Source organism: Anser brachyrhynchus (assembly GCF_964034855.1).
Source record: "Anser brachyrhynchus genome assembly, chromosome: 1".
NCBI classification, from domain to species: domain Eukaryota; kingdom Metazoa; phylum Chordata; class Aves; order Anseriformes; family Anatidae; genus Anser; species Anser brachyrhynchus.
Window position 1 is genome coordinate 86,751,695 of NC_137694.1, and position 14,149 is coordinate 86,765,843.

Sequence of the window (14,149 nt, forward strand, 5' to 3'; positions counted from 1 at the left end):
CGCTATTCTCTGGCACTAGGCTTAGTCTAATGCTTCTTATATGCAAAAAATATCTTAGCCCCCATAGCCTCTTATCCACAGCACATACTTTAGAAGGTTATTTCTTTGGTAAAATGCCTGTAATTTAGTAGAAGTAATAACAGGCTATGTGCATTTTTTCTGGATTTTTAAAATTCTAATTTAAGCAATAAGCAATTTATGCAATATCTTGAGGTTCCTTGACACATTGGAGTTGAAAGAGGGGAAATGGAAGAAAATGACAAATCTTTTCTGTTTTATTTTTTTTTCCCAACCTTGTTTATGATTTTCTCACTCGTCAAGCATTTCTCAATGTGTAGTTTTCAAGAAGCAGGGTTTGATTAATGAAGTGTCAGATACAGAGGATGTCACAAGTATTTTGGCATTTATTATTTGCAGCATTTAAATTCACCACGGTATTTGCAGTATTCCATAGTTTTTATTTACTATATTTGTTATCCAGTTAATAGTAAATACCATCCTATAGTAAACATTAGTACATAGTAAATTTTGATCTTTAGATATCTACAGGAAGTTGATATTTATACAAAAAAGATACAATCTAGATTTTATTTTCCAGTACCAGTTATTCAGATTTGGCATTTTGAAGGGAATCTTTTTTTTTTTTTTTAATCTTTTTTATTTTTTTAAACCAAGACATGGGAGTGTTTTTCTTTGAAATTACCAAAGAATCTTCTATTTCTATATTGAGATGACCTTTCCCTAGCACTGCTGAGAATTTAAGTTTTTTTTCAGGTTATAAACACTTAGGCAGTAGAATAGTTTTTTGTTAGTTTGTTTTTTAATAGGGTGCTTATGAAGAGTGTCAGATTACCTAAATGCCAATTGTTTCTGTGATGTAGATAGTCATATACCAGGCCTAAGTCCATCAAAATTATTTTACATAGGGAAATGGATAGCTATCGAAACCTGGCCAGAATTAAATTTTTTGGCAATAACAACAGGTCAAATAGAAGTTTAGTTACTGATCTCTTATTTAGTAATTCCTTACTCTGGTCATCTGAAAACCTGTATACTAGATAATAGACTTTATCTTTTAACTTTTTTATATTGTGCCTTCTACACAGAAGGCCGTGCCTCTGCTCCCACGTAGCTAGGAACAACTCTGGTGAGAGCCAGTAAAACAGGATGTTTCTGTTAGGGTTTTATGCCAGATTTGTGAATTCCTTTTGGTGTAATTAGTGGCTATTGAAAAGATAGTTTCCTCAAAGTACTTATGTCTATGTTTGCTCCTGTAGGACTGTAGACAGATTTTTCAATCCTGACGCATCCCACTTAAGTGTCAATCTTGGCATAACACTTCTTATGCTAGCAGCCTTACCTAACCTTGAGCACTTCTTGTGTTAATAGGACCTGTATAAAAGGAGGAGAAGAAAGAATCATATATTTGATTTAGCCTATTGTATTGTCTTTTACATTGTATCCTTGAATAAATTAAGTATATCTCCAGATAATGATGTTTCTTGCTTATTATTGAGGACCTTTTCTTTCCCCACCCATGTTGGGGAAAAAAAAAAAAAAAAAAAGACATCCCATGTTTTTACTCTGCTCCCTTGTGATATTCTTGTCAGAATGTGTTCTACTGTTTGACAAGGTGTGCTATTTTCACAATACACAAAGCAACACTTCAGTCTAACTATGCCATTGAAAACGCTTGTGATTCAAGAACCTGGATGATAGTGTTCCTGTGTTGTGTAGAGGTATTTGGAAATCTTCCCAGTGACTTTTCTGCAAGCACTTAATGTGATTCATAATGCTCTGGGATAGACTCACAGATGCGAAAGAGAGCTACTATGCCATCTCTTCTATTTTCATATGCAGTCAGGTTATATTCCCTCAGCAGAGGATGTATCTTGTATTAGAATCACACTACGTTTGTTCTCCAATGACATTCCAAACCTGACAGGAAAAATGTCATCCTGACTGTTCTTCAAAAAGCATAAAACAAAACATGGAGTCCAGGCTGCCCTGTCCCCCCTGTTTAAAAAGTGTATGTAGATTTTTCAGTAATGCTTTCTAGAACATTTAAAATATATTGTCCGTACTGAGACATCTATATATGTCTGTACTGTGTGAGCCGTATCATGGACATCTGGATTTCTATGTATGTCTGAGAAAACAAAGATTGCAGAATATTCCTTTGAAGCTAATTTGTATCATTCACAGAAAAAAAAAAAATACAAGTAATATCATTATTTCTTAATTTGTCTGTTTCTCTGCTACAGAGAATAGATTGCTTATCTTTTTTTTTTTTTTTCAATTTATTGTACTATATTGCTTTGATTGAAATAGTTCATGTTGAATTCTGACTGTCACGTGTTGGAAGTTGCTGCAATAAATTCGGTTCTACAACTTTAATCCTTTTTTTTTTTTTTTTTTTCTTTTTCTCTTTCTCTTCCCTTCTCCTTCCCTCCCGTCCCATCCCTCCTCAGGTAGTCAAGGGCAGTTTCCACTTACACAGAATGTCACGGTTGTTGAAGGGGGAACAGCAAATTTGACCTGCAGGGTCGATCAAAATGATAACACCTCCCTCCAGTGGTCAAATCCAGCTCAACAGACACTGTACTTTGATGACAAGAAAGGTAAATTATTTCCTGAACTCATGGTTCTGCAGCATTCTTTCCAAGAAATAATTGTTTGAAACAATTTCCATTTAGTATTTTAACGTATAACTATTTGCTAGGAATGTAACCTTAAGCCATAATTACGATATAATGTTAAATAATCTGTTTTTTCATGGATGGGTGTGTTTCACTAAAGTGCTTCCTTTTGTGTAAAATTGCAAGTTATTATTAAGGGAAAATAATTATATATGAAATTCTTAGTGCGAACTGATTTAGAAAACATTGTTGCAAAATATCTTGGAAGAGCATTTATGGATGACATGGGGAGACGTAGTCCATAAACCCTGTAACTTGATTTTATTATTTTGTCTGTGTATATGTATATATAAAATCGCTCGCTTCAGGTGTACTGGAACTTGTTTGATTGTTAGTGCAGTATGCAGTTGCCGTGGTAGAAATTCTTACTGTAACAGATAATCAAAATTAATTTTTGTTTTTAGTGCCCTGATTTTTCCAACTATGCAATGCACAGATTTTTTAATCCTGGTTAATTTAGGAAAAAAAATACAGGACAGTGTCCGTACTTTACAAAAAGAAGGGCATTATCACTGCAGTACAGTACATTTCCAAGATTTTCATCCTCATCTGAAATGAAGAAGCATATTTTATATAATAGAATGTTAACCTAAAGGCAGCATTAGATACCATAAAGAAATTAAAAACTGAAATTACAAGGAATTAAATCATTTGGCTTCAAAAATGCAAAAGTTTTGGTGTTGATTTCAGTAGCAAAAAAGTTCAACAACATTTAAAATTTAATTCTACTGCTTGAATTTATTCTGAAAGATGATGCATATTCTGGGACATATTTTAAAAAGTGCAGCTTCTCTTCTGCTTAAAATTAAAGAAGTGCTGTCCAAACACTTTGCTGAATGATTGCAACACTTTACAGCACCTTGCAGGACTTATAGTGCTTTATGGATCCATGCACTTGAATGAAAGTAGAGTCTAAAACCTGTCATTTTAAACCTGCAGAAGGTGCAATCAAAATATGTGTGTTTTTTTTGCTATTAATATAATAGCTGAATAGAATCTCTTTATAGAGTTGAAGTGGTTCCTTTCTCTTTTATCTAATTTCCTGTAGCGCGTAATCATTTGATTTGCAATTTCTTTGAAATCATAAGTACCTTTTGAATGTAGACTTGAAGATGAGTGGTTTATACGGTGCAAACTTTTGTGCCATAAGTCTAGCCCTATAACCTTTACTTATATGGACACCTTTATTTTGTTTGTAATCATTAGTGATTGGTAAATAATGTCTGCAAAACTAAAAGCTGAGGTAACTTGTCTGTTGATAGACCACATCAATACTTGTAAAATCTATATTTTTTATGTGACATTTTAAAGGATGTTGAGAAGGATGGGGGGACTACAAATAGATTGATTTGAACTGTGTAGGCCTTTTGATGTGAATTTAATTTTCTGTATACTTTAGCTAAATCTCTACTTCTACAAAGAATGGTTGATGTTTGTTTTTTTTTAAATATAATGAATTAAAACAGCAGAATTTGAATGGCAAGCAGCATAGTAAGTACTTGATATTCCCCACAGAAAGTATGAGGAGCTGAAGCATGTAAATTTAAAGGACCACACTCTTTATTGAACTTCTAGCTTGTCCCAAGACCTTGAGGAATACTTGATGATTCAAGTCATTCATTAGTAGAGGGATTACTGTATATCAATTAGACAGGAAAATGTCTGACATGATCAAGTAAAAGTTTAGGTCATTCAATCAGAGGTATTTAGTCTTTCTTACATTGACAAAGCTTTACATTCTTTCTGTGTGACATTTCCAGGCTTGAATATACCAAGAGTGAGCCAAGTCCCACAAGGAAAATGAAAATGTTCTGCCATTTCTGAAGATAGTTAGAACATTCATTGGCAGTTTTTTGTTTGTTTGTTTGTTTGTTTTTTCCTGTGTCAATATGTATGTATTCTTAATGTATAAGAAAGAGATTACCTTTATACAGTGATACTTTCTTTATTGAGCGAAAATGGGGAGAAATAGTTATGGGTCTGATCTTGATACTTTTGTCAGTAAATGATGGCAAATGGAACTGTAAAGTCTTCCTTATTCTTTTTCGCTTACCTACTTGTCTCAGCTAGCCATACAATTTGGCTATGAAAAGCAGCTTTCTACTAGATCCAGTCATTACTTTTAATTTATTGAGAGCAGTGCCTCAGCCAAGGTCTTTTCAAACCTGTCTCCTAGGGTTAGCCAAAACTAATCTTGAGATCTTACTTTCCCCTTCAGCACTATGAAAATTGCTATTTAATAGCTATGTTTCTCAAACTGAACATTCATGAAAACTGTTGAGTAGGAACCCAAGGGTGTCAGGTTAAGTTCTGTATAGAAACAGAACCTCAGAGTAGCTCCACCAGTAGGCTATCCATTAGAGATGAGTAACTGTGGATATCACCACATTCTGAACAAAATCAGAATCATATGCGTTTAATTTTACATCCTTTCAATAAGTTATTTTCTCTAGATATACTCATTAAATGACACACATAGAAATGACAGTAGAATTGTTTTATGTCTGGAAGCATTAAAAAATCAGGATTTTTTTTTCTTTTGCTCTATATTTTAATAATTATGAGAGAATCTTGTGCAAAGAAGGAAGTCCAGTAAACATCAAAAGAAGGTCCTAACTGCAGCAGTAGAAGAGGGAGATTACAGCTGTCAGAATACGGCAGAACAGGTGCCAAAAAATAGAGCAAACTGTCCATGCAGTGAAAAGCTGTCCACCACTAGATTGCTCTTGGTGGGACTCCTTCACGTTTACTTCTTTCTCAAGCAAATTGGTTTCCCTGTCTTGCAAAAACATTTTCTGACCAAAATAAAACTTACTGTATGCCAGCAAAGAGTAATTTATTTGGTCAGAGGGAGGGAAGGTCTGTTTCCAAGTCCCATGCATTTCAACAAGGGTTTTTTTGTTAGTAACCATTTTATTCAAAATGGATTACGTATACTGTAAAAAGCATATTCATGTAATTTTGTGTTCTATTGAATTGTGGTGCTATGATTGACTTTTGAAGTTGTCATATTCTTTTTCTTTTTTAGATGTTCTAACTTAGTATGGAAATGCAGTGAGCCAACTACACTAATGCACATTGTTAACTACACGTTGTTAACTAACTCTTTTCCTTCTCCTCCCATTCTGTCATGCCTGCATGTTTCTGAGTACAGATTTTGCCCAGTTAGGAGGATGTTTTGTTGGAAAGGAACACCTCCTCCCACCCTCACAGCAATTTAATATTTATGAGGGAGCCAGGAACTATATTTAACTTTAGACATTTTTGGCACTTGGCCTATGTAGTCTTAAAATAATTAAAAAAAAAAAATGTAAATGATGAGTAGTAGAGTTTTCTTTCAGGAAAACTTTACTACAAATATAATGCATATAAAACCATAGTTCAGTGGTTGTTTCCAGGTCCTCATCACTTGAAGTAGGTGAGTGATTTGCTTTTTGTTTTAAGTTTAGACCTAAAATGTTCTCCTGTCATTGTGGTGATAGGAATGGAATTGGGTGTGGAGGGTGGTAGGGAGGAGAAACAGAATGTTTTCCTTTTCTTCTGCCTTTGCTGTATTTGTAGGCCACATCTTAGAAAAAAGTGGTAGTAGGCCAGGGCAAGTACTACTAAGTTTGTTGTTTGTTTGTTTGTTTTTCTAATCCTGGTTTACTTCTCATGCTGATTATTAGATTGTATTAGAGATAGCCTTAGCTGAAAAAAAAAAAAAAAAAGTGACCTCTTGCTTGGTTAAACAGGGTACTGGAATACAAGAAAATGAGCATCCGTTAGCAGAGAGGATTGTGTGGGCTCCTTCAGTTTCACAGATTGTGTCTTTATTAGGATTTAAATACGTTCTTTTGGATAAAAAATAATGTGGAAGTCCTGAAAGAGCACATGCATATCATGCCTGCCGTAGAAAAATACATTATAACTTTATTTTATTAGCTAAATGAGGTAAAACAGTAGCGTCCCTCCAATCTTATTTTTACACTCTAAAATGTATTGAAGCTGGAACTAACTTTGTCTTCATCATTATTTTAACACATAGAAGCTAAAATACATTGAAATACAAATGTTTGATCTTGTGGATTTGGTCTTAGTGATGACCTCCCTCCTGCATACCGTCTCTTTGTTGTTCTTTCTTGTACTTCTCTTTTCTGCTTCCTCTAACTGGTAATTTCAAGGACATTGTGTTTCCATTTTATTTTTACTTTCATTTCACTTTCATTTAAAACATAAAATATTGACATTAAAAAAAAAAAGTATAAATTGATAATCAAGTCACGTAAGTAGATAAGTGGTCTTAATTTTTAAAAGGGTCAGGAGTCTTACCATGACCCCCCTCAGTTTCCCACCTCTGGACAGAATTTTTAAGATTTGTCTTTCTGGAAAATATGAATTCACAGCTCACCCCGAGCAAGTTCGGATTCTTTAGAAACAAATGCAAATTGCATGCTACACATGAATTGAATTTTTTCCCTGCACAATTTTCAATTAAAATGAATAATTACCATAGAACCTCCGTACCACTTTATGCACCGAAGTACCTATAATTATATACCTGCCTTTGGAAGAAGCACAGTGTGCAAAAATGTAGAACTGGCAGATATGATATTAAATTAATATAGGTTATTTTATTTTAGCTTCTCATGTGGTACTTCTTAAGGATTTAGAGTGAGCAATAAACACAGACAAAGATATAAATGGAGATGTATAACAAAAAGGTTGTAGCATGGAAATATAGAGATGGCTGGTAAAGGGAAGACTTAAAAGAACTTATCTTGCTGGAGCAGTTTTCATATTCCCTTTTGGTAGGGAATATAGATACATATGGAACAGGTTATTGAGTTGTAAAGCAGACGTACAACTGAATGATGGCTGTTGGTGCCAAAGTTGTTTAATCTCATCACTATAGAAATGAGCAATCAGACTATAAAAACGATGAGAAATGGTGCCTGGTGTATACCTAACAGTTTTGCTCAGTCAGACAAATGATACTGTGATATACCTGCTCTTTACCTTAATGGGGAGTTTACAAGTCTGTTGATAGTAAAACAAGTGCTGCGTTGACATTGATCATGATAAGTTTGCCTCAGACCCACATGCCACATTTTGATGAGATACGTGCCTGATGCTAATCATAGATGGGTATGTGCTTTCATCAAGTAGTAACAATTTGATGTGTTACTAAAACATTAGAAAGCATATTCCAACCTCAGGATTACTCATCCCTCAGCAGCAGAATATGTTCCTTTAGATGACCTTTGATTATGTTACACGTAAGAAGACTTGGCATTTATGTAACTCCCTATCATTTTGAAGGCTTTCAACGACACTGGTGTACTAGACAAGGGTTACGAGAGGGCACTGTACTTGCGGAGCTCCCCAGAGCTTCCCTGATAGGCATGATGCCACGAGTGAACTTGTGGAAACGCATTTGGGTATAGCAGCTGCTCATAAGGTTCAGCAGTTGTTCCCTCTCGGCGCTGGCATTGTCACTTTAGAACTTCTGTGTAAGTTTAGAGACAGGACATGTCTCTGATCAAAACATCATCCCTTTTGTCATGCCTTCCTCTAGTATCAACTCCATGAAGACAGCTTCTTGCCTCTTTTCTCTCTCAATATGAAGACATTTCTAGAGAGACTCTGAAATTCACAGTGCACAAGGTGCAGGATTTTAACTACAGGTCACATGTGTCAGTTTAGGAGGTTCAGAGGACTTTAATTCTTACCGTGGCACTGTCAAAAACAAATGGTGATAGAAATGCTGTGCAGAAGGCTGGCATTTCCTGGCATTAAAGTCTTGTCTCTCTCATGTTGGAGTCATACTACTCCTTTTCAGTTAGCTGTATTTACCCTTTGACTTGTTTTGTAGAAGCCAGATTCTGGGTGTTGAATTTAAGTGTAACCCGAATTTACACCACTCTGGGATGAGTCAGCCTCAGATACTGATCTACATAAACAAACTGAGGCACTTGCAAGTTACAAGAATCATTTGAGAATGTTTCTGATGGGAGGGGAAATGTTGAACTTTTTTCCTGAATGGCATTTGACAATTCTAGTAAGTAGCTGAATTTTAGATGTAGGTATACATGTATACAAATAGTCCTCAAGAGAAGAGGTAGGCTAGACAAAAAAGCAAAGTCAAAGATGCAAAGAAAATAGTGTTTCTTTTTTGCAATAGAGAAGAAAGTAGGAAATATATGCTTCAGATTAGATATGCAGACAGGGAGGCAGGCTGTGTTGTTGGGGGGACTGAGAGTGTTAGCAGTTGAGTAATGTGAAATCAAGTAGCAATGATGAGTGGACTTAAGTCTTCACCTTCACATGCTCTGTTTCCTGTTACATAATTGAGTGCAGATGGCATCAGACAGCAGATGATGACCAAGCTGAATTCCATCTTAGGGTACACATAGAAATTAGAGATTCACATTTTAATAGACCCACTCAGTGAGATAATACCATGGAGTAAATCTATGGCAAAGAATGGAAATCAATACAAAAAATATACAAATAAATAAACACAAAGAAATAAGCCATAACTGCAAAACAAAACAAAAAAACAAGAACACTGTATAGTCAAATATCAAAGTATGACTTTATAGCTAGGTATAAGGGTTGCAGAGGGAATGGATTTTTTATTTTTTTTTCCTGAGCTGAATAGCAATAGCTTGTAAATGCCTTACAACATTTGACAGGTTTTAAGGATTTAAAGTAAAAATTGTAGGAAACAGAAATCTGGTTCAGAGAAGGAAGAGCTCTTCACAGTGAGCATTCCATGATGATCTTTTAGAATAGTTCTTCCAAGATCTGTAGTTGAGTTTAGTTTTTTATGTTGGTCAGATCTGTCGATTTCACAGTTACACCACGCAACTATTATTAATAAGTGTCTGGCCAGTTCTTATCTTGTATTGAGGACCATGGTATGACATGTAGAGGTATATTAACCTGGGTGAAATCTTTCAGTTGCAGTATTAGTTCTTATTAATGTGTTCTTATGCTTGCTCTGTCCACTGCAGTGGGGTGGGGGAAGAATTGGAAAGGCAAAACTGAGAAAAACTCATGGGTCAAGGTAAAGAACATTTTATAAGTGAAGGAAAAAGAAAGAAAGAGAAAAATGATGCAGAGGCAATCACTCACTCCCTCCCACCAGCAGACCAATGACCACACACTCTCTGAGCAATGCCTGCCTTGCAAAACCTTCCCTGTTTTATCACTGGGGATGGCAGTATAAAGTATGGAGCCATCTCCCTGGTCAGTGCAGCTCAGCTGTCCTGGCTGCGTCCCCTCCCAGCCTCTTGGCCACCCCCAGCCTGTTCCCCAGGGGAGGGCAGAGTGAGAAGCAGAGGCAGCCTCGGAACTGGGCAAGCACTGCTCAGCATCAGCCAGAGCACTGGTGCATTACCAACACTGCTACGGTCACCAACCTAAAATGGAGCATCACACAGGCTGCTGTGAAGAAAATCATCTCCATCCCAACCAGACCAAGTGCGCTTTAGCTCTGAGCCATGCTTAGGCAGAAAGCTTAAATGATTTTGAGTAGTAGTTTCTTGGTACTTGGATGGGGGGAAAAAAGTCTCTTTAGAGCTTTTGAGATCGAGAAGTGTCTCATTTGATTCTTGAAAACCAAGGTATAAAGAAACAGCCAGTTTTGAAAGTCAGAATGCTTTTTTTCATGCATCTTAAAAAAGATAACACGATAAAAGAGAGCAGGAGTCTGCTAAAATATCTTGACAGTTATTTTCCTTATGAATATGAAAATTACATTTAAAATGTATTACAATGCATTAGAATATTATTTCATTGCAATAAATTAGTGGAACTGCTCCCATTTACAGCATTTATTTTTTCATTTCTTAGCAGTATTAAGGGAGTAAATGAGCATATTGTAGAGATGGTTAGAAAGTGTAGGAGTTTGCATTATATTGTGCTGAAGTGTGGGTACGTGCAGAAATTAAGTTTGCCAGCACTCAAGCTAAATGGAGAATGAAGCTGATGCAATGCATTGGAATATGCTGAAGTAAAGCAGTAGTTGTGATGATGCTGCTAAGATTAATCTGTCATGAAGCTTCATGATACTCAGTCTGGTGGCTGTTTTTGTTTTAAATGGTCAAGAATCTTCTAAGGAGTGAGAAATGACTTTTTTGAGGGAGGGCGGGAAGGGAGGCAAAAAAAAAGTGTAAAGAGAAATTTCGTATACCTGACCACTCTGCACTAGTTATTTGCGTGAATGATCAAAACTTCCTGGGGTCTCAGAAGAAAATGGACCTATCATAATATATTCTGAACCTGTTGTTTTCTTTCAGACAACTCTTAGAGGAAATGATAGTGAGGAACAATTTCAGTGCAGAGAAGGGCAAGTGGGAGAATATGCTCACGATGATAGGCAGTGGATCCAGGAGCAGTAGAGCTCAACATTGTACATCTTAAAGAACATGAAAGTAGGCAGAAAAAGACATTTTGTTTCTAATCGGGAGCACAGTGAACAGCATTCCTTAGGGAAGGCAGAGGGATTTTTTGTTTTGTTTTGTTTTAAGAAACTAGGTGACAGCAAGAGTACTGATTGTTATATTACAACGTGTTCAGTACATTAGAGTCATAGGGATGAGAGAACTATCAAACAGACCAAAACCTGAATTTTTGTTGTTTAAGTGATAGATAGATCCAAGAAAACTTTGGAGAAAAGAAAGAACTGACTTTGCAAAGAATAGCTGATACTTGTAGGCCTGACAAAAATGATGCTCCTCAAATCAAAACATAAGCATCAGTAGAAAAAGTTGAAGCATGAGTATTTAGAAATGGCATATCACATTATAAAGAAGTAAACACTGCTTCAGGATAAAAGTATAAAAACAAATAAAATTAGAAGTGATTGATAATTATAAAACATTCAGATATGTACAGCATAGGAAGAAGAGATATGTTCCATATAAAAATAAGAAAAAAATCCAAAACATGAGTGTGTTCTTAACTTTGCATCTGTATGACAAAACTCTTATGAGGATAAAACAGAAACCCCTGAAAACAAGAGGGTCTGCATGGCAGTCCCATGCCATCAAGAGACATTTAGCTAGCTAAGATGTTGCTGGTAGGTCTGTCCAGATTCCACAGGGTTTGTCCAAACAAATTAGGCCAGATGAAAAGAATATTTTAGTCACCACTCTGTAGCTTATAAACATGCATGTAGCTTAACACATTTAAAATTTAAGATTCTGCAACACATTGACTAGTGATACTGGAAGCAATTAATACAAATGCTTTGAAACAGAAACTAAAATTGAATGCAATATAATCACAGCAACCATAGACTATCAGCAGGTGGTACAGTGAGTGCCATTCCAGCTGCTTTTAGAAAGGTTAACGTGGAGATTAACTATCAGTCAGCAACTGCTGAAAGAATAAGAACACAGCAGTTCAAGAGAAATGTAGTCCAGAAGAGTGATTCAACAACATATTTTTAGTGAATTACCCAACTGGATGGAAAAAAGTAAACAACTCCAAAGGATATGACTGAAGGTCAGTAACTGCTATGTAGGAAAAAAGTAAAGGCATAAGAAAAGCATCTTCAATCAGCATTATACAAAAATTGCAATCTGGCTTAGTTACACCTGAGTCAAAACCTGTTACACCTGGATTCCAAACCAGTCCCAGAAGCTGGTTTGATAATGTAATTGTACCTATGTGCTTGAGACCTCCGCATTCTGAAATAACAGCTTCTCTGAAAAGCTGAAGGCTCTGGGCTTGCCAGATTGTATATGATAGGCAAGTTCCCAAGCTACCTGTGATCCACGGTGGCAAGACCCTGCAATATTGTGTTAGCAGTGCTTAAGAGTTTATTGGCTAAGGTAGATAACTTCTTTCTGGGTTAGAGCTAACTGGCATTCAAAGAGTGTGAAAGTCTCTGCATCATATTTTTCTTCATTTCTATTTTCAGACTAAGTAAGGGAGAAGACAGCTTGGGTCTTTTTTCACTGGTAGCATGGATTTGCTTTTCTTTAACCTAAAAATGGAGATGAAGCTACTAGAGGTTCACTTTAAGCCACTCTTGTTTACAACATATTAATAGTCTGGACTATTTAATGTTTAAAGACTGAAGTGGAAAACCGTTCTTTTAAATAATCACCATTAAAAAAAATAAGCCCTTGTAAGGTACCATGTGGTATGAAGGAATGAAATGGGAAATCATGATTTTGTTTATGATGAAGTGCTGTTTGGAGAGAAGAAAAAAAAAGAAAAAGCTGAGTTTGTATCAACCCCATTATATCACCAAAAAGAGAATGTCTTATTTAAATTTCCATCGAGAGTGGACATTGACATTCCATTGACAAATTAAAGATAACCTTTACCACATCTACCACATCTAACCCTAGATGCTATGAAGCCAATTCAAAATCCAGATGATTCAAGGCCAGGTTGGATCATGCTTTGGGCAGCCTGGTCTAGTGGAAGGTATCTCTGCCCATTGGAACTAGATGGTCATTCAGAGCCCTTCCAACCCAAACTACTCTGATTTTTTTTTTATAGGAGGATCACACAATTAAGGTCATGCAAGCTAAGGATTTGCATGTATACAAATATGTAAACAAGAGTAGTAAATGTACACATTCATGGTGTCTGAACCTAAAAATATTTTCAGTTTCTGTGGTAGGAGTGAAGATCTACCAAGTGCAGCTCAATATGACAAGTGCTCGCCTCTTCACTCCCTTTCTGGCAGAAACTTGTTTAAGTTGACTTGTTTAACTTCCCTTCATGATTGTTTCAGCACATGAAGTGTAACAGATCATCATGTCCCAGATCTTTAAGGATGTGTGTGCAGAAAAGTAATTGCTGATGAGCTGTTGATATAGGGGCTCGATAACTCAGAGAGACTGTGTGATGTGCTGCTGTGAGCCTAAGAAAATAGCTTTAAATTGAACAGAAACAAGAACAGAATCAACCTGAATGACATTACCTTCAGAGGTATGTACTCTGGGTAATAAAAGAAGCTTGAGGAAACACAAAAAACAAAGGGCAATTGTTTAAATGGAGAAAGAAGGGGAAAAAAAAAAAAAAGGAAAGAAAGAAAAAGAAAAGAAACCAGCAAACTAATAGTGCAGTGTTCAAGACATGTTAATAAGTTAAAAAAAAAAAAACACACCTGTAACAGCTAATCTACAATAACTGACTGATAATGATTATCTATATAAATATTATTTGTCAGATATTACTGTGTTCAGAATGCTGTTTAACAATATAGAAAAATAACAAAGTTTTTGAAATTTAAAATGAATAAGATATGAGTTAAGCGTATAGACTCTAACAGAAGTATTTTTTGGAAGAAAAAGGCAGATATGCATTTACATTATGGAGTCTGAGAAGAAAAAGAGGGTTTTTTTGCATGTTGCAGCTGTGTTAATACTGTGGCTGCATTCCAAATGCCTTCCAGCTTGGAGAGATATGAGCAAACTGTGAAGATCAAGAGTTATCTTTTC

General features: G+C 35.8%; 1 protein-coding gene across 13 annotated transcripts in view; it reads left to right on the forward strand.

Moving 5' to 3' along the window:
- CADM2 (cell adhesion molecule 2) overlaps nucleotides 1-14,149 on the forward strand; it is a 659,818-nt gene that overhangs the window by 467,086 nt on the left and 178,583 nt on the right. For all 13 annotated transcript variants that reach the window (XM_080574601.1, XM_080574596.1, XM_080574602.1 and 10 more), the window contains one exon: nucleotides 2,472-2,621. In XM_080574601.1, the coding sequence (XP_080430727.1) occupies nucleotides 2,472-2,621 (150 nt within the window). The remainder of the gene's footprint in view (nucleotides 1-2,471; nucleotides 2,622-14,149) is intronic.